The 20,466-nt window shown below is 40.2% G+C and overlaps 1 protein-coding gene across 1 annotated transcript in view; it reads right to left on the reverse strand.

Moving 5' to 3' along the window:
* The window catches only part of SDK1 (sidekick cell adhesion molecule 1), a 419,880-nt gene that overhangs the window by 86,046 nt on the left and 313,368 nt on the right, over positions 1 to 20,466 (reverse strand). Inside the window, exons 18-22 of the mRNA XM_059826302.1 lie at positions 18,727 to 18,842; positions 15,474 to 15,666; positions 12,118 to 12,216; positions 7,008 to 7,199; positions 5,061 to 5,182 (exon numbers count right to left, since the gene is read on the reverse strand). Coding sequence (XP_059682285.1) covers positions 5,061 to 5,182; positions 7,008 to 7,199; positions 12,118 to 12,216; positions 15,474 to 15,666; positions 18,727 to 18,842 — 722 coding nt within the window. The remainder of the gene's footprint in view (positions 1 to 5,060; positions 5,183 to 7,007; positions 7,200 to 12,117; positions 12,217 to 15,473; positions 15,667 to 18,726; positions 18,843 to 20,466) is intronic.

Here is a 20,466-nt window from a genome sequence, read left to right on the forward strand (position 1 = left end):
CTGTTACCATCGGCGTAAAAACTGCTTAAGAAATGCACGCTGCATCTTAACAGTTCTCCCTACAATAGGGCCATGACCCCCAGGACTGCCACAATAAAAACACCCATGTCCACCGAGACACTGAATACGATTCTCGATAACGATCAGCCATCACAAGTTAGCACATATTCATTCCCATCTTTCAGTGCTTCCCAAGGCATTACACTCAATAAAAGGGCATATTCATTTATTATTACAGAAATGAGACAGTATAAAACAATATTGGAAGTGATGTCAGAACCCTTCTCTATGCATTCGTTTCTCCATTTCTAAAAAGGAAAATGTTAAATATTTTATAAAGTGACTTAACATTTTCTGATGGAATGTACTATGTGAGCAAAGTTGGAGAATTTTGACTTAAAAGAAACCAAAAATAATTAAAATTTGGAATGAAAGAATCATTTGCTGTGATATTTTGTGTAAGACAGTAATTCTTCCAAAATTTTGAACAGTTATGAAGTAGTAACTGCAGGAAAGGAAAATACAATGTTTCTGTATGTTATCAAGGTACCCAGTGTTCTACTACAGTTCAAGATATGTCGGAGTTTTCATTATAGAGGTCTGTAACTCACACATTTGAAATCACTTTGGGAGAAATTCGGTTCACAGGATGTCAGCCTGGGTGCAATTTTTTTCCTTACAAAATCCTTAAATCGATTCAGCCATTTTTGATTTAAAGATTGGCAAAGGCATAAAATTGTCAGTTTCAGACACTTTATTTACCAGCTCCGAAGTAAAAACGACACCAAGAGAATCACCTCGTACAATGGATAAATCCTATCTGGGTCACTGACTTAACCCACAAAACCAGATAAATTCATGGTTAAAGTTACAATGTCTTTCCCAACTCACAGCTTTACAAACTAATACAGAGATAATACTTTAAAGGTTTTACTGCTTTGAAACTCTGTTACTGCTCACCATGATATTCATAACAAAATCTCTCTAAAAACAGCAGAAAAGCTTTAAGCAAAGCCTCTCTCTATATTAGTCTATATACTCATGGCTCCGTGACTTGCAATACCACTTCATAAGTGGCCTTCAGCCATCCCTCAGGTCTTCTGCTGTCTGGACAATAACGTTAATCACCAGAAAAACACACCAAACTCAGCAGAAGTTAGCCCAGCTTTTCTCATCAGCCACTGGAACGCTTGATGCTGTGGACCGAGCGCCGACCAAGGCACAGTCATGATGATATCATTTATGTACTTCTCCTGACAAAACCCCAGGAAAAATCCAGCACGAGAAAAATAAGCTGAAACTGGATTGCAGCAGATAGAGACTGCAAACACAAAAGCATGTGAACAGCAGCAAGCATTCATAGAATAGAATCATAGCATCATTTAGGTTGGAAAAGACCTTTAAGATCATCAAGTCCAACCTGCTAAGTCCATCACTAAACCCTGTCCCTAATTCAGTGCCATTCTTGGTTGCAAATTGCCAGAAAAAATGTCTACAATATACACTCTAACTGCATCTGAGAGTACAGGATGATTGGAAGGATTTACTGAAATTCCTTGGGGATGAATGCGTTACCTGTGAGTGTCATGCCACAAAACAGTTACTGCCGGTCCTTCTGAACAAGTGTCAGCAGAACCTTTATATTACATTGGACCCTCTTCTCTTTAGATTATATATAATGGAAAAACAATGTTAGAAATATTTTTTAAATGGCATTGGTACTTTTTTGTGGTTCTCTCTTTGGAAATCTAGTTTTCTCCAGTCTTCTGAGTCTACATGGAAAGATGGAAAAGAAACAGCCTAGTGATTTTTTAAGAAATCCCTTCAGAAGTACAGAATGTAGCTTCACTAGAAACAGAAATGGGATTTTTAATGCTTGATATGTCAGCATCTACCAACCCTAAAATCTTAAAGACCTGATTCTCCTCTCATGTTCACTGACACAATTGAGAATTAGTTCCACAGTGGCTCCCATGAATTTACACCCCAGCACAAAAAGCAGAAGCCACGGCCAGACGCACAAAATTTCACGTCAACTGGAATTCCCAGCTGTGTTTTTCATCCAAATTGTTCCTGAAGTATCAGGCTTCAAAAATGGCACTTAGCCAACATGGAATACTTGGAACATTTTCTAGACCTGCCCTCACCAAGGAAGCTTTGTGCCACATAAAGGAACAAAGAAGAAAAACATGTTGGTGGCAGCTCGTTTGTGTGCATGAATATAAACCAGTTTGTCTGTAAGGACTCAGACATTCAGAGTAAAGGGTATATTCCCAGTAGAGATGGAAGGGAAGACACAATATATAAGGGATGCCCAATGCAAATCTATTGCCCAGCCATACAAACAGAGGGGGACATAGATGAAGTGCACGGCAGTACCATGTATTTGCTGGTCATGCTTCGTCACGAGCCCACCGACAGCAGAAGTACAGCCCAGAGGGACAGACCTGTGTGGGGACACTGACTTAGTTCTCCTCCTTCGGGGAGAGATCATGCTGTACGAGGTCTTAGTAAACTGCAACATATTTTTTCCCAAACTATTAGCTGTTTTCAGCTACTCTGCACCTTGCTGCAAACTTTCAGAAAGGCTAATGTTAAAAAAATTTGCGAATGGATGGAGATCTAGTCCCTGCACCCACCGGGACAGAATCTTTATTCTCTAATTCAACTGATTAATTGAAAAGTACACTAGAACGTATAGATTAGTGTTTTATAGTTAAATGTGATCCTATCACTCTGCAATACCACCTGTTTTAAAATCACAGTATGCAAAACCACGCCCTAAGTGGCTTTTAGTTTAATGCTAAGGCATGAAACACGTAACAGTGCTATTAAAAGCTGTACATGGGCCAGTGAATGAAAGGTCCAGAAAGAAAAAAATCCTCCCTATATTTCTGTTTAGAAGATACTGTTGTAGGTTGGGTATAACCACTGCCCTTCATTCTAAAGTAGTCCTAAGGAACAAATTATGGTTGTCTATGCTAAACTACAGATGTTGCAACAGTAGTCTGCATCCCAGCACAGACGTATCGCTGCTTAGAACAGACTACCTGAAAGGCATAAGTGAACACCGGGGTGTCACTGGCAGCTGTTTTGTGAAACCTTTGTTTTTTCAAGGCAGGCAGAAAAACCTGTGAAGTACTGAGGGCAGGTCCACGGCAGCCTAGATCCAAGTCAGGATGGAGGCATTCCTGCCCTCATCTCTGCTCCCACTGCCATGTTCTCTCCTCCCCTGCGATGGTGCTCTTCTGATCACACACACAGCCCGTGCAGGGAGTTGATCTGTCTGAAACTCATTTGTGCTTGGCTGGATCAAGTCTCATAGCAGCTCCGGGTACGATCGCACCAGAATCCAGGCATGCAGAAGGCAGGAGTAAGAAAGTCTTGGTAAGAGTAATGAGGATGAGGAGGGAGAGCGGGAACAGGACAACGAGAGCTCTGGTTTAGATTGGCTAAAGGTGCTGTGAAATTGCACTTTAAGAGAGAAAGATCGTTTGAGTGGAGCGCTGGCAGAAAGGGGCTGTGAACAAAGAATTATATGCAGCTGTCATCCTGGAAACAGGATTTGCTAGATCCTTAAGGAGTCACCAATTTCTCTGCATACCTGAAAAGATTTTTATTAATCATGTGAGCAAACCAATTTTTTTTTTTTATTAAATCCACTTGGAACTACATTTCTTGTAGTGCCAAAGCTAAACAGTGAGGCATGGTGCAGAAGAAACTTGCAGGGTAGCTGTGGTGAAAGAACCGCCCAGGATCCGCAAAGACTTTGGCTGTGCTCCTTCCCCAAATGGAGCAAATATTCCTGGATCCAGGATCTGTCAGAACCGCTAACCCCTTGACTTTGCTAGCAACTCATGAGACGTTGATGAGGGTTTCTGAACAAGAGAGATCCTCCCTTCCCTCCCTGCACACCAAGAATCCTTCAAGCACTATTTGTACCCTGGGCTCTTCAAGGATGCAGATGAACGTCATGGTAATTATTATTGCAGTTTTAAAGCATTCAAATTTATTTCACTTCAGTGGCGTTCTGCAACTCACAGAATTAACAAATTCCTAGCAACATCAATGTGGTGCTCCAGCACAAAAATGCTTCTCAGAATGTGCCAAACGACCATATTACAGGATTTCAGTGTTTAATTCCGTAATATGCAATAATGTGTATGTAAACGGTACAAAATGTACCAACTTGTTCACAACAATCTCATTACCAAGTGAAGTGATTGTATCAACATGTCTAAGTGGTGATGGTGATTTAAGAAGTCCAACATTTGGTCTTAAAAACAGACTATATTATTTATAAAGATCTGTGGGTGGAAAGGAAGAAGCAAAACTCATCTGTCAGGAGAACTAATGAGGAATATATAACTCCTCCAAGGCATAATGACAGCAGAAAGAGGGATATTGTTTAAAGCTGATGAAGAAGAGAATTCGTCCTATTCATATCTAGAGGTCTGGATAGAAAACCTCAGTATATTCTATTACAAGATAGAAAAATACACTCAGTCTCATGAATAATGGTATCTTTACTGTTCAGTGCAATACTTCCTATGCTTCTGACTCTATGAGGTAATACTTCCAGGTTTGCATTGGGTTTGAAAATACACCTAACAGAATGTAAACACAGGTTTCAAATCCCGTTTTAAATAAATGGATGGACTTAAGCTCTGCTGTATGTGTTGGTTGTGATGCATCGGGTGTCATTCTGAACATAAGCAAAGCTGCTTTACAAAAAACCATGTGAATTATTTAAAGGATAAGCATTCTCACATATATATATAAAATATATCATATTTTTCTTTTGTTCCTGTGAACAGAAGTTACAGCATTCATGTGACCTTTTTCTGACTAGCTATCACACAGACATTTCTTGGCTAAGCCTCTCGAGCTCCCTTGCATTCCAACCTTTCCAGGACCCCCTGAACAGCTACCGCCAGGCCATTTACTGACGAGCTTTGATCCAAAGTTAAACAAAAACTGTAATCCAAACAGCAATTCACTATTTAGACCCTTTTTAACCCCTCAGAAACTTCATTAAGAGCTTTTTGTCAGGGACATACCTGGCCCTCGACTATCCACTTAGAGATGGAGGTTTTGCCATCATACCCTGGCCGGAACTGAAGAGTGGCAGAGCGAGGGCTGATGTTGGAAATCACCAGGTTGGATGGAGCACCTGGAAGTTCTGAAGAAATAGAAATGTAAATGAGAGGCGGAAACACTCTTCTTCTAGGGCGCAGTAAGACAGGTTGACATTCAGTATTTCAGTGTGTAAAACACCTTGGTAACAATTATAATAGAGCAAATAGCTGTGGGGTTTTTTTCTTTTTAGCAGAATATTGCATACAGCATTACTATTTCTACTGCTCTGAGCATGCACCACATTTTTACATATCGAATGAGAAAAGAAAGAGCCCATCTACAGAATTACAGCTACTATTCTAGAGAAGTTGCATGACCAACGAAGCGTGGTGGCGCAGGGGGGAAGGTACTTCCCAGCTCCAGATCTGCCAGTCACTTGCTAAGTCACCTAATTCCACTGTGCTTCTGTTTCTCCAGAATTAAATGACAATAATTTTTACTTACTTCTTAAAGTACCTACAACTTTAATATATTAACAACAGAAAAAGACTCAAATTTTTGGGTAGTCTATGGGGAAGATATTGTGATTCTATAATAGTATAGCATCATGACCTATAGTAGACGGGTTTTAGAGGGCATTTCTGATGCCTGAATAAAGTACATGAATTTTTAAAAATTTCTGTTGCAAATAAAGAGGCTGACCTTCTACGGGGAAAAATCCACAGCCCCAATCAGATCTTTGCCTCACATCAGTGAAGCTTACAGCGGCATATACATTACTAATATTATCTGAATTATCAACAAAAGCAAGCCCAAGAAAGAGATTAAATATAGATTATTTAGAATAAACTCCCAATAGTACCCGCAGTCGTAAGTAATGGAAATTAGTATTACAATCAGTAATCATTCATAATGTTGTACTATATGCAAATGCAACAGGCAAAAAAATGGGCAGCATTTTGGCATATATTTCACATATGCACGAATACACAATATTTCTTGATTCTTACTTCACATTTGTGGGAACTATGATCGATAAACTAACCCTGACCAAGTAGGATAATGCTGTTATCTGGCTAACAACAGGGAGCATGGCATTGATCTAGTCTACAGCTTGTCACAACTACCTATGATTAGGGAAAAGAAAGGCATACATACTTCAAGACATACAGAAAAGTTCAAAAATACCGGAAAAGGGAAAAACTGGATTACCATCAGTGATGTACACTAACTGCTCCACTTTGGAAAATTCTACTTGTATAACTTATAAATTCACTGAAAGTGCTTGTTTGAGGTAAGAATTGGCTTTTTAGTTTGCTTTCTATACTGGATGAGGGAGAGTGCAGAATTTTAAAAACAAAATGCAAAAAGGCTAAGTTTACAGGTGCCCAAACAGTAACTCAGACACTGCCGTACCTCATCCCAAATCTTTCTCAGGCCACAACTCCCAAATCTTGCAAATAAGGTTTTAGTTTCATTAGACAAATGTCCTCTTATAGGTGACATAAGCTGTAGTACTTATAAATAGAAAAACCTTTTCCTTTTAACAGCATCCAGACTCTATTTCTCCCCCAAAGCAACACTTTTTGAATTGACTCAGGCTTCATTCCTATGTTACTTCATAAATGTCAAGAGATTCTGTATTGTATCCACTTTATTACTTTGTCCATCCCTTCTGCCGTCCCTATAACATTTTTTGTATTTGTATTAAACAGCCTCAACTCTCTGGTAATTTCAGATTGCAAGTGTGTTCATGTTAATGTTTTAAACAGTTCTAAAAATTAAATTTAAATTATGTGGTAAAGAATTCCAATGCTTTATAAACAAAACCATTTTTATTATTACTGAACCGAATAATTTGTGATCTTTAGAACATAGAAACACGAAGAATCAGCCCGTTTTAATTTGTTTCATGGAGTTTTACCAACCTGGGGGCACACCAGAAGAGATGGTGGAGGACGTGACCCATCCGCTCCCTTTTGCGGTCACAGCTGCCACCTCGATTGTGTAGGTGGTGAGAGATGACAGCCCCGTGATCTTGTACTCCAGCGTCGTGTTGGGTAGCGTGCGGGCAAGACGAGATTCATTCCTGCCATACACCTCCCAGGAGATCTGGTACCCTGAAATACAATTACACAGAAGTCAGGGGGCCGTAGCAACAGTGGGGTCTAGTTTTTCTCTGAAGCACACTTATACAATAACCCAGAGACTGGTAAATTCCTGCTTCTGCTAGATTTGCTCGTGGTCAATGGGGATATGACTTGTTTCCTACTCTACTCCATTATGGTCACCTTTTATAACCAGAAAAAAAAAGTTGAAGTAAACACTGGCTAAAATACCCAAGTGTTTTTCTTATACTGTTTTTTCCAATAAGCAATTGATGTAGGTACCCCATGGGGTATCACCTGCCCATCAGATTACAGATGGAGGAGGACACAGAGTCTCAACAGTCTGTCTTTTTTTCTGTGACTACACAGTGCTTGCTTTGAAATGGCTAGGAAACCTGGGGATAATCTCACAGAAGGGTGGACTTTCATTTTGTGAAGTCTACAAAGCAAATAGGAAGAAACACTGGAAAATATAACAACTTCTCACCAGCTAGAATATCTAATTAAAAATCCATATGTGCTTAGTAGGGCTACTCCCTTTCCAGGCTGAAGTAACCTTCACCACTGTATATCTAGAAATACTAACAAATCTGACAATAACAATCAGGCAGGAACATTGTGGGAATCTTCTAGGAACTGAAAACCCTCTCCTCCCCACTGCTTGTTCCTCTCACAAATCCTTTAGCAGGGTGAATCATTATCCTTTCTTTCAAAACCATAGTGTAGCCAACGTATTGTCCAAAACTGCACTCACCCTGACCTCCATATTATTCTTTTATCACAACCAGGCTTTCCTTTTTATCACTTTTACAACCATTTGCCTTCCAAGAACTTTTGAAACTTTCTACTGTCTGATTTGCTCAATTTTACCTCCAAATCTGCTTGTCCCCCTCCTGCCCAGTCCCACTTTATTCTCGTTTGAACCCATTTGAACCTTACTGTGCCAGTCGCCAGAGAGCGTGTCTGAAAAGTTTGCTTGATTGCGGCTTTCTTTGTGATTTGACTCAGGGAGGAAAAAACCCCATACACATAGCTCTTGAATGCCTGTGAAATGGAAGTGAGTGAAAAGGACTAACAGAAAGGAACCCCACTGAGTGAAGCACGCTCGAGGCAAGCTGGCTAGAGAAACTCCCTACTGGGTTCCTGTTCCCATCATCTAAGATGAGGAATTCAGACCAGCTGGGGGGCTTGAGGTCTTTTTCCTTTTTTTTTTTAAAAATTAAACATGATAAGCTGATTAACATATACAAATTGACATACCAAAATACCTTATGGCATTAACCAATAAGGAAGCGTCACCTCATGAACTAAAAAGCATGGTGGTGAGACAAATATTTCCTTGAGAGTTTGAGAGGTGCGAGATGTTATCCTTCCTAGGGTGCTAGCTGCCATCACTGTCAGAGATTAACCTAACCACATTAACCTAATTTTGCATGAAAATGGGCTCCAAGTACTCACATAGTCACTAATTATATTTCAGGTGAGGGGGCAGTGATAAAACGAGGTGATACTTCACCAATTCCAGCTACACCGCAACTGCTTGTCTGACTATGCAGTACCTAGGGGAAGGGGAAAAACTCCTGATGTTCATCTGGAGCCAGTTTTAAGTAGATGTCTGAATGGGAATTAAGTCAGTCAGTAATTTAGCAATATCTCAGAGACGCTGTGGCATTTCAATGCTCTCTGAAAAGTCTTGAGAATCATTTACCAGAATTTATGTAGCACAGGCAAGATTACAATCCGTATGAAGATTTGACAAAACTTAAGGACTTTATTGCCTTTATTAATAGCGGGCAAACAGAAAGATGGGGGATGACTGTCCACTCTATTTGATGCTCAGTGAAGAGGCATGACGGAGATGCAAACAGAACGACCATCACAAACACTCCTTTCTTCCAAAAGCTGTGGGTGCTGCTTGTTCCAGACAGGGCAAGGTGGAAGAATGAGGAGGAGTCCGAGGAAGGTGCAGTTGTGCCTCTCCCCACCTCCCAACAGAGGACACAAAACTAGCAGCCGTGTCCGCAGCCAGCAGAACGTCCGTGTGCAGCCGTGGATGGGGCAGAGGCTGGGCAAGGGCCACGCCGTGGCTCCTCTGTCTGCCTGGGAGCTGGGGACAACCCTGCTACGCCTGCTTTGAACCCTGCACAGGGGCTGGCAGAGGGAATCAAGGAGTATCACCTCGGAATAAAACAAAACGGCTTGCTCAAAGCAATAAATAACCAGAAGATAAGCAGGGGACTTTCAGTGCTCTCCTATCCATTTGTTGCTTACGAACAATAGAAAGTTTCATCCACCATGCGCCAGGCAATCTTACGTGATTGAGATCTTCTCTCCCGCCTAGATAAGCTTTGGATAGACATCAAATGTTGGTGATTATTCTTTGAACATTTTATGTTTTCTCCCTTGTGACTATAGGGATGAGACCCAGCTTTCCCACCCATTAGGCACATAGTCTCTGTGTATTTATTTGCTGAAAAAATGTGCACCAGGAAAAATATCCTGAGTTCACACGCAAACTGAAGAGAAGGCAAAGAGGCAGCATTTACTGTTAGATATTGCACTCCCAAAAGTATAGTTAAATTCCAGTCATATAAAAAAACGCAAACAGAAAATACATACATACATACCGAGCAAACACAAAGCCAAATGTAATCATGCATAACAAAAACAGATGAAAAAAAAATGCTGAAGGAAACGAACAACATCCACCGTACCCCCAAGTTGCACTTAAGCCCCAATGACTGACAGATGGGCAGAACTTTAGGGCATGTGGTTGGTAAAAATGCCCTCTCTGTTTTACAGAGGTGATCGCTGCCAGAAGTATGCACGGGGGAGTCCAGCCGGCCTGGGCTGAGTGTTTCCTCTGGCTTCAGCGTAAGTGAGAATAGGAAAGGTGCCACACAGTCTTCCCGTACGCTTTGGCACTATACCCTCTCCACAAAATGCTGCCTAACGGAAACTAATGACCAGAGGAGTTTCAGAAATAATTTTCTGTTGATCTGGAGTAAATTCTCTACAAGAGAGCAGTACACCCAATCACAAACTGTCCGTCTACATCCAGGTCCTCATAAATCAATGTTTACTGAGAGAACGAGGAAGATACTGGAATTTACAGCAAGAGTAATGGGCAATTTCCCAGAGCGGGCTGGCTGCCAGGCACCGCCCTCCGCGCCTCCCTCCTCCCGGCCCCGGTGCATGGAACAAGAAGGTCCAGTAAAGATATCAATGAGCAGAAATGATGAAGAATTGCCTCCCTAAGCACTGAGATCGCCAAGCAGCCCTCTATAAACCTTTGAGGTACTCAGGGCATGAACAATTTTGCTCTTCTTTCCTTCTAGCCCAAAGGCAATTTGCATCATTAAGAACATTTCTTTTCCCCTACAAACTTTGCTGGGCATTTTTACAGCAGTGTTTCTTCATGAACAATAGAGCTGCTTGAGTTAATTCTTTCTGAAACAATTTGCCCCAAATATAACGCGGTCCATCACCATGCTCCACCAGGTTTCAACCCATTCTGGGCCGCAGCAGCTTGTTTCTAGCAAAGCAATTCTGCAACACTAAGCCCAGTGCTGGTAATGTGTGCTTAACAAGGATGAGTATTACATCGTCTTACTTAGACAGCTAGTCTTGGATTTAGGTACCTAAATTTAAGCATTCAGGCTTGAAGGCTTTGGCCATCTTCACTGAATCAATACCGCTCTGCTTTCAGAAGTCATTAGTTTCTCTTCTCGAACCACTTAAATCAATGCATATTTCAGGAAGGTTACTATGGTACGAAGGCATAAGATGATCTGCATAAGAACTCCACATATACTATAAACAGCACAGAAGACGCATGTACAAATGGTGCATGTTACAGATACACAGAGAAAACGCTGATAAGTGCAAGTCCTATCAGAATAATTAGACCTGTCAAAGTAAAAATGCTTCAGGAAATTGCACTGATAAAACAACTGTGCAGGGGCCAGAAAGTCTGATTTTTTTTTTTAACTCCTGAAATGTATTTAGTTTTTACAAATTACGACACATTTTTTTTTAAAAAATAAAAATTAAACATTTCAGTGTCAATGGTCCCAAACCAAATTATTTTGATCCATGTGAAATGATCTTCTCCCTTCCCAACCATGATTTTTAGCTCCAGCTATTTAAAATTTGTGAGATTCCTTGCACTTCAAAACCTTGAGAGCCTTTGTTAAATAGAACGTCCATCCTGTGCAGCTGTAATAGTTTCCCATCTGAAAACAATATTGCCTCTGTTGATAAGAACTAGACTTTTTCTCAACTATTTATAGCTTCCTTTATGAAAAATAATGAAGTTGCGGATGTTGTATCTACACTGGTATACAGTAAATGGATAAATAGCTTGTCAAATGGCAAGCTCATCAAAGAGAAACAAGAGAGTTTTGAACCCTTGTGATGGTTTATACAAAATTAAGTAATGACATGCAAATTCTGTCACGCAGTCCACAGCCAGACCACTTGATCACAGATGAAGGATACCGCTGATTTCAGGCTTGGTCTTGATTGCAAATCTTAGCGATGCCAATCCAGATTTTGCAGCTGTAAACTCCATGTAGGAGCCCCCCACTTTTGGGGCAAAGGACAAACACTGTCTCACAAAGTTTCAGAATTTTAGTAACACAGGTGGAGGTCATGAAAGATTTAACAAGACGAAAAACTCCATAGGGAGCTGATTTCTAATACAGACTGCCTTTTCGGTGACCACAATCATGAGCTGCCAGTAATTGGACCTGTACTTTCCATAACATGCCCTAGCTGATATTCCAATTACCCAAGAGGGACCAGGAAACCAGCGCTTGCAGTAGCCAGTTCTCCTCTAAATGCTCTATTACGCAAACATTTTTTCACTGCAATGATACACACACTTAAAAAAATAATAAAAAAAAAGGAGATAGCAGCTGATACTTGCCTGTAATGATGCCATTTTTCTCTACAGGTTCTTGCCAGCTGACCTTGAGAGACGTGTCCAGAATCTCAGTGAAACTCAGGTGTCCCACCGCTCCTGGCTCTGGCAATCAGAAAAGGAAATCTGTTAACAGGAGAACCCCACATACTTTTGATCTGATTCATGTGGCAAGGTTAAGGCTGAAGAAATAATACACCGAGCCGGGGCCAAGGGAAGCCTGCTGGAAACATCAGTGAGAGCTGCAGGGGAGAGGGGAGAACGCAAGGTGTTAAGAAGCACTCTGGCTATCATCACATAAATTATTTCATCCAGTCATCATCCTAACTGTGCAGAGAACTAAAGAGAGTGGCAGCAGGAGACTTGCACGCAACTTGTTCTCTGCCTCTCTTCTTGGTCTAATCTAATTAGAACAATCAAGCTGGCAATCCTGGAAGCGATTGCATTTGCTGTTTTCCCTCAACAACCCTGTGCAGCATTCACCCGTGCTGCTGCGTGTAGCTTATTGGGCCTTCGGTCTGTAGCAACACCACCAGCATCCCCCTCACCTGGAAAGAGCCTTTTGGCTATGCAAGGTCAAAGCAAGGACAGTCACCAAGCCGCTGCTTGGATAGATTCTCTCAAAACAACTCTAAAAACGTCCAACATAATGGCAACTGTCTTCTGGAAAATGAATACAAGTGTGTGAAACTTTTAAAGGATTTTTATGATGTAGCTCAAGAGCTCTTAAAAATTTCAGCTCCCTAGTGTGCAATGAAAGAGCATAAAATGGAATGACTGTCAAGAATATGCCATCCTCCCTCAATTTTGATCTTCAAGGAAGTCATTCTGACTGATTTTTGATCCAACTGCTGTTCCCTCTTCAATCGATGTACTGGAAAAAGGAGGTTTTGTTCACTTTATATTCACTGTGCTTCTGTCATTGGATCCCTGCCCGAGTATCCTCCAGCTCCACTGACATCAGTTGGCAATTTCTCGTCTGCAAATTTCATATTTTCTTTCCCCTTCACTTTAGTCCAGTTTCTCCTTCCCCTCCAGCTATGATAAAAAAAAAGCTTGCCAGTAGGTCGGCAACAACCAGATTTGCAATTCTGCAATCCCACCACGGAACATTTCCAAATCCATTCTGCGATATCTAGTAGTCAAAGCATTACAGAAAGAATTGCTGACCTGGTAGCGATCTCAGGAATACCCAACAAGAGCACAGCAATTATGCACTATTTGGGACCATGTATCTGCAGACATGCAAACCGCATACTCACAAAGCTTTACTCCAATTAGTCCCTGCAGTTGCGGTCCAACTCTAATGTCATAATGAAAAACAGGTGCAGGTTACTCCAAGCCAGGACACATTGCTTCTGCCTGGATGTCAGATTTTATTTGACCTACAGTTCATCAGCAAACAGATCTGTTTGCACTAAGTTTTTTCTAAAGGATTGCCTGACTTTGCTATACAGACAGAAAAGTATCACCTGAGAACATAAATGACAGTCCTTTCGAATCTTTTTTCCCACCACATAAATCCTGAAGCAACTTAGATTCAATGAGTTCTCTGCAAACATGCATTATACCATTCTGCACTTAACTTCTCAGTCACCATGAAAACCAAGGAAAGCAATTCTGAAGAAAAAAAAAATGTCAGTCTGCTAATCTCTACCACTGAAGCTCCTTGTAGCATACAGCTGCATACACCAAGAAATGTTTTAAATGTTTTACAAAATACAAGTCTGGCTTTCTCTTGTTTTATGTTTCATGATGGAATTTTCTTGTGTTTAAAATGGCATGTGATCCCAACATTTCCCTGAGATACTCCCAATGCCTTGACTCTCCCCCTTCTCCCCCTTTGCACAAAGTCTTTCCGGCTTGTTTCTGCAGCCTTTCCTTCAGCAGAAATATTAATAGTCTCTTTCCTCTTCCCAGCTGATTAATTTTCACAAAATCTTAGGAGTCTCATATCTTTGGTTTATTGCTCTTCTGTACTCACTGAAATTAGCCACAGGATTCAAATGTCGTTGGAGGGAGAAAGACAGATGGACCTAAGACAGACAGCCGAATACGTTTACAAATCACCATTGTCAAAAATTTCATGCTTTAGGAAAACAGGCAAAAAAGTTAATACAACACACAAGAACCTAATGCACGTTTCTCTTTCCTCCATGCCTTTTGCTTTAACCCCAGAAAAACACGTATGAGTTCATATTAATGGTTCATATAGATTCCTGGTAGTTAAACTGCTATCTCTGTGCTCTTCTAACAAGCAAATGTTTAAGTCTACAATCTGCTTTTGGGGCACAGGTCTAGCATACGGAGGAGACTAACCACAAAAGGAAAATCCATCGGAAAGTATTTAATTTTCGTCATGTTCTTTCAAGAATATCTCACGAAAAATTGGATTAGCACTTTGAGCCTCACTTCTGTGAATGTTAATGATAATCAGATTTTTCTTTACGGGAACATTGACTAACCTAAAAGATTTCTATTAAGGCAAAGTAGTATTTCTAAAAACAGTACCTTCATGGATGTATTAGGCATTTTTTAATTCTGATTTGGATCTGTAAATGTGCAGCAGTGTTTATGATGCTCTCTGACAGGAAGATACTGAGGTGCTGGCCAGAGCCAAGGTGGCTGTGGATACACCGTTAGCTACGAGGGCCACCGCAATTTAGTTGTTATCTGCATCAGCCACACACCAGACTTGTTAGTCCCAAATATGTCTTGAGCAAACACTTCCAAGAGGCCACAGAGGCCAAAAAATTTTCTGATGCAGGCAATAATTTATATGCTAAACTATCCAGCTCATTTTATTTCATCCTGACTCCAGTTTTGCAGAATAAAAGTTACCACATTGTTATGATCCTGGTTCTTTTATACAAACACTTGCAATATAATATAGATACAGACATTTTCAATATATTGAATAACAGAAGGAAACAATCGTAAATTACTCATTGACCTCCACAGGAAGTTCCAGAGTTCAGTTCCTAAGAAGATCAATTCATATTTATTCGGATGCCTAAACATGGATTTAAGAGCATAAGGGTTCACAGACATAAACAACGTGTTGTGTGTTAGCTGAACCAGACTATGAAGCTTTCAGCTTCTGACCAATGTAAAAAAAATTCATCCAGGTTTAGCCCATAATGAAAAAGATATAAAATATCATTCATTTGCCACAGGCTAAAAGAACAGATGTGGACAACTGGTTGAGGTCATTGTCTGGTGCAAAGTAACTTGACAAGAGATTGCAAACTGATGGTTAACCTCGGGTCCAATTTTAAGCACCCTGATTTGAAAATTCTGGCTGTATATCCAACCAAACAAAACCCGAGCACCGAGATTCTCTACCAGTGTTGACTACTCACTGTCTTCAAGGGTGCGCAGGAGCTGGGGCGTGCTTCGTGGTCCATCGCCAGGTGTGGTGAAACACAGGACCGATGTATAGTAAGTAGTGTATTTCTTCAGGTTGCTGATGCAGCCACTATGAACACCATGAAAATCTGGAGCAATGGTGACCATAGTCACAGTCTCCGGAGCATCCACTGGCCATGCTAGAAGCTAGAAAATTTAAACAGGGATGAGGTCTCATTAGAAGTTGTGTCTATTTGGAATCAAAGTATGTTTGGCTGCCAAAACCATCTTAATCTGATTGTAAAAAACCAAGCAATGCTGTTAAACTACCCTCAGCTCTGACACTGAACAGATGGATATAACACTGTTACTGTGATAACTGGAAGGATGTGTATAATACTCACTAGTGATGGGGGATATACCGATACAGTGGAGGTATTGCAATTCTCAATGTCTGCCACTGACCCAATGCCAAAATTATCGCGAATGATTATTTGTACGACACGAGTTTTTTGTCTCACTCTGGGCTGCTCTGACCAGCCTGGATAGTCTCTGCTGCTGAAAGGAAGCTGAAGGAAGAAAAGACCTTTCAGTGCTACTCTGAGATAGATGCTTTATCTTATTTTGGGGTTCCTTTAAAGATCCCCCTGGCTGTGGAGGTTAGTGGGGTGAGGGGGGAGAGAAGGGAGGGGGAAATCCTCCTTCCCCTCCCACAGCCCCCCAAGCATCCCATTGACCAGCCTTGCCTAACAGGCTAAGAGTACCACGGTGTTCGGTGGTTTGGGGATATCCAAAGTGTGAATGATTCAAGTGGGTCTGCAACTACAGAAAGAATAGAAAATGGTGGTAAAGATGATTACTACAATTTTCAACACCTGGGTCCCAAAAGTTAGACTCCTGAAGACATTTTCACGCATTTAAAGCGGCGTGCTTGTCAGATGTGCTCAGTTCTTCCAGGTTTCATTCATCTCAGTGGATCTTCTGGGCGATCAATATTTTTTTAGTGTGGAGTACCTTATGTGTAGGTACCTAAATGAGGACTTAAAAAATTCATTTTTGGCAAATGACTTTGAAATTTTAAAACCATTTTTGAAATCGCCTTAATGGCTTAGGGGTCTAAAGCTTTGAAGTGCTTATGAAATTTTTATTTTGTCCAAAAATCCTTATCTTGTGGCTTATATAAGCGTGTTAAAATTCTAGGCCTTGCTCAGTATCTGTGTAAATTGTGCTACTTGTATTGATTTCAGGCTCATAAACATGAATAGATGCCTGAAATTAATGAGCCATATTTGACGCATTTAGCCAATGCCTATAGTTTCTGATAATCAGAAGGCACAGTTAGAGGACTATAAGAAGTAATTTTGTTAGGAATATTTCATATTTGAAAAGGTGCACTTTAGCACTTCTTAAAATGCAAATAAATTTCAAAGAAAAGATAAAAATGGAAAATGGTTGATGGAATAGTAAGTTTTATTTTCTTTTCTAAATCACCTTTGTGGATTACAATTGGCATTTAAAACTTTGGAGGACTGAACTTCTCTTTTTTTGAGTACATTTCATTGCACAGTCTTCAGGAAATGTGCAGAAAATAAAGGTGAACTATTCCAGCCGTTAAAGGAAAAAAATGTGCTTAATCCTTCAGGAAAAGCAAAGGCCTAGCTTTGACTGCTAATAATTTATAAATCATACAAAAAACTATGCAAAAAGTAGTAACGGACAGAAATGTTCTCACACAGTCGTCCTACTGCAATTCACAATCCCGACAAGAAACAGGAAGGGTAAAGCTGTTGCAATCTACTGCCATCAAAGAAATCCAAGGGAAGAGAAATTTTGATAATTTCAAAAGTTTTCACTTCCCACCAACAGATACAATTTATGGTTTTAGTTATTTTATACCATTGCTAAAGAAACTGAAACATAAATTAGAAGTAGCTATGCGAGAAGACTAAGGATCTTCAGACTGAAAGTCTGTTTGAATAAGATAAAGAATAAAAATCTGAAATACGACTTTTGCAAATCTGACTGCACTCACCATGCTTGGACTTGCACCAGAAAATTAGAGTGCACTGCAGTCCACTGAGCCCCCAAAGTGCTTTTATTCTCCAGAGTCTGAACAGGAGCCAAGTACTACTTCTGTATTGAGGTTTCGCGATACACTCTCGCAGCCCTGTCAGACACCTACTCTTGAGAGCTGATGCTATCTCTGGGAAAACCAGACATACCCATCTACATGTATATAGTACTTCAGCAGCAGGATTCTGAAACCATCACTGTTTCTAATGAGAAATATATAGATGGGAAAAATACTAAAACTCCCATACATCCCTCTGTCTCAGTTTCTCCATCACTGAGACATTCTTAGAGAAGGATCAAGTCTTCCAAGACTTCCAAAATCCACCTACAAGCCCTCAATTCACAGCTTGTCTTCTGAACTACCCATCCTTCTCAGCTCACCCAACACCTGGATCAGCCTTCCTCCGCCCTGCTCATAAAAGATACCGTCTTCTCTCTTCCCGCTCTGTGATTCCTACAAGATTTCTCTTTGTTCTTTCCATGAATGTTTTTAAACCCTTTGTTTACTACACCCCTACTGCCAAACCATTGAAGGAGTTTCTATTAAGCAGTCCTTCCTGAGAGACGGAAATAAACCACTCCAGCTACCTTCTTAGCATACACTCCACTGGTCAAAGCACCAACAAGTGCTCTGTTAAGCACTCTCTACTCTGCGTACTGTAATAGATATTGCTGTTGTCCCATCAACAGGGACTTATCATGCTAAGTCCGTGTCATCAAGCATATTAATAAATTTTACATTCTCATATCTCCCAAATCATCACAGTGGGAAAGTTAAGACAAATATGTAGTGTGATGTCTTGGTTCCATGTGAAACGAACGGGAATTTTGCATTAGAGTAAATCGAAATCTCAAGGTTGATTTTCAGTGGCACAACGACATATCTCCTGTGCTGACTTTCCAAATTGTTTGACATTGAACTGCTTTTTGGCTTTGGAAACTCTCCAGGTAAGTGACAAAGGTATCAGAACTTACAGCCTATGACATATTCCCCTTTCAGAACTTAGGTAAATTGCAAATGTTAGGAACAACAACTGCTCACTTCTCTCTTCATTTTACTCGTGTAAGATACCCCTGAAAATATACAGTCACTTTGGAGATTCGGAGATTATTAGATTCAACTTCTAAGCGTTATATACCAGGACAGTTAAGGCAAACGTTATTTGAAGTTATAGCACCCGTGTTTCTATTTACCTTGTATCCTTGGTTAATACCATTGATGAACTGCTGGGGTGGAGGGTTCCAGAGGAACTGGATGGTTGTGGAGTTCACGGCTTCGACTTGCACATTCTGCGGTGGAGCTGTAGGCACTGCTCCCAGTCAGCAAACAAAATAAAACAGAGCAGAGGAGGGATGAACGCAAAACCCACTGACTGCCGCTCACAAATCACAAAGTAGTAACAACCTTGAGAGAAGGATGTACATCTTGTGAAACAGTGACCAGCAATGATTTGGAAAGAAGGGTAATCGGGTTAATTTCTCATTCTGCATTGGAGATTCTTTCAAGGTGGGAGGGTGGGATGATTTCTGCAGCTTACTATTCCGCAGATGAGTTTCTCATAAAGACTTAAGACAGAAGCTAGGTAATGACAGGTGAACACATCTCTTCCAATTATCCACGACTGCACAGAGAATGAACAGTTTCAGAAAGAAATTTCTGGAGTCTTTTAATACCGCAGATCAGACAGGCGAACATGGAGTCCGCACAATTAAAGTTCTGATTGAGAATTATAATCTGGCAACAGCATCTGTTTATTATTTACTGCTGCTTAAAGAATTAGGACCAGTCATATCACATGCAATAAAGATTTTTCTTGGGAATTGGACATGTTCTTGTTTTGTATTGATATGATGCTCATTCATATATATTGAATTGATTATATATATTCTGAGCCAATGCCTCCTCTAATCTGCTAAAAGTTACATAAACATTTTATGCCAAGTATTTAATTAGACAGATGTTTTCTCAATACAAAAGAAAGCATAGAACATAAAGGCATACTGCCTTCAAACAACAAAAAATAACATTTTGCCATTTAATATAGTGTCTCTTTAAATACCTTCCAGGCAATTTCTTCAACTTACTGCTTTAGGATGTCATTTCTATAGTTCTCAGAGGAAAGAATACTATTAGACAGGTCTATTTTTCTGAAAGTACCAAGCTTATAGGTAAATTTAAGAAGAAAACTGCTATTTGAATATAAAAAATACCCTTTGAAACCTATAAAATAAGTTTATTAAAGCTTCAAAAATATTACTGTTGGCAGCCATGTGCATTTGTATTCTGCGAAAGAGGAACTATCCACAAGTGGTTTTGAAGCCTGGAAAGCTTTGTTCCTTCTGCTTCCAAGGGAAAATTTCTACCACAGCCCAATGACCTATGCTTCTAAAAAGTATCCACAATTCCCACTGAGAAATGGTGGTTTGCTCCATACTTTTCAAAAACAGATCACAAACTTTTAAAGCTTCAAAGTACTTTTGGAAGATGAGTCTTTGTATGAAGAAGAAATCAAGACATTAACTTCAAAAATGTAAAAATGCCCCTTTTTCCACCAAAAGGTAGGTTTGTTTGAAAAAGACATAAAGGGGCATTATTCTTAATTGGCGTACAAGCTATAGTGAGACTGCAGCCAACAGAGCTAGGACAGCGTACACTTATCAAAGACATCCACAGCCTAGAAACATCAGCACAGAAAAATGGAGAAATGCTCAAAGATGTCAAGTTTGAAATGACAAGAACATCCACTTTCATGCCGTGTCACGCTAAAACTCCCTGATGTCTACCATGGCTTGAAAATTTAGCTCTGCACGTATTTTTAGCCTCAGAAACTGCATATTATGCAGAATTTTCTCGCCCTAATTTAAAATCTGATGTCACAATTTATGAACTATGCATGATTATTAAGTTCTAAAACCAGAATTTATCTGATACTA

Source organism: Gavia stellata, chromosome 18 (genome assembly GCF_030936135.1).
Source record: "Gavia stellata isolate bGavSte3 chromosome 18, bGavSte3.hap2, whole genome shotgun sequence".
NCBI classification, from domain to species: Eukaryota; Metazoa; Chordata; class Aves; order Gaviiformes; family Gaviidae; genus Gavia; species Gavia stellata.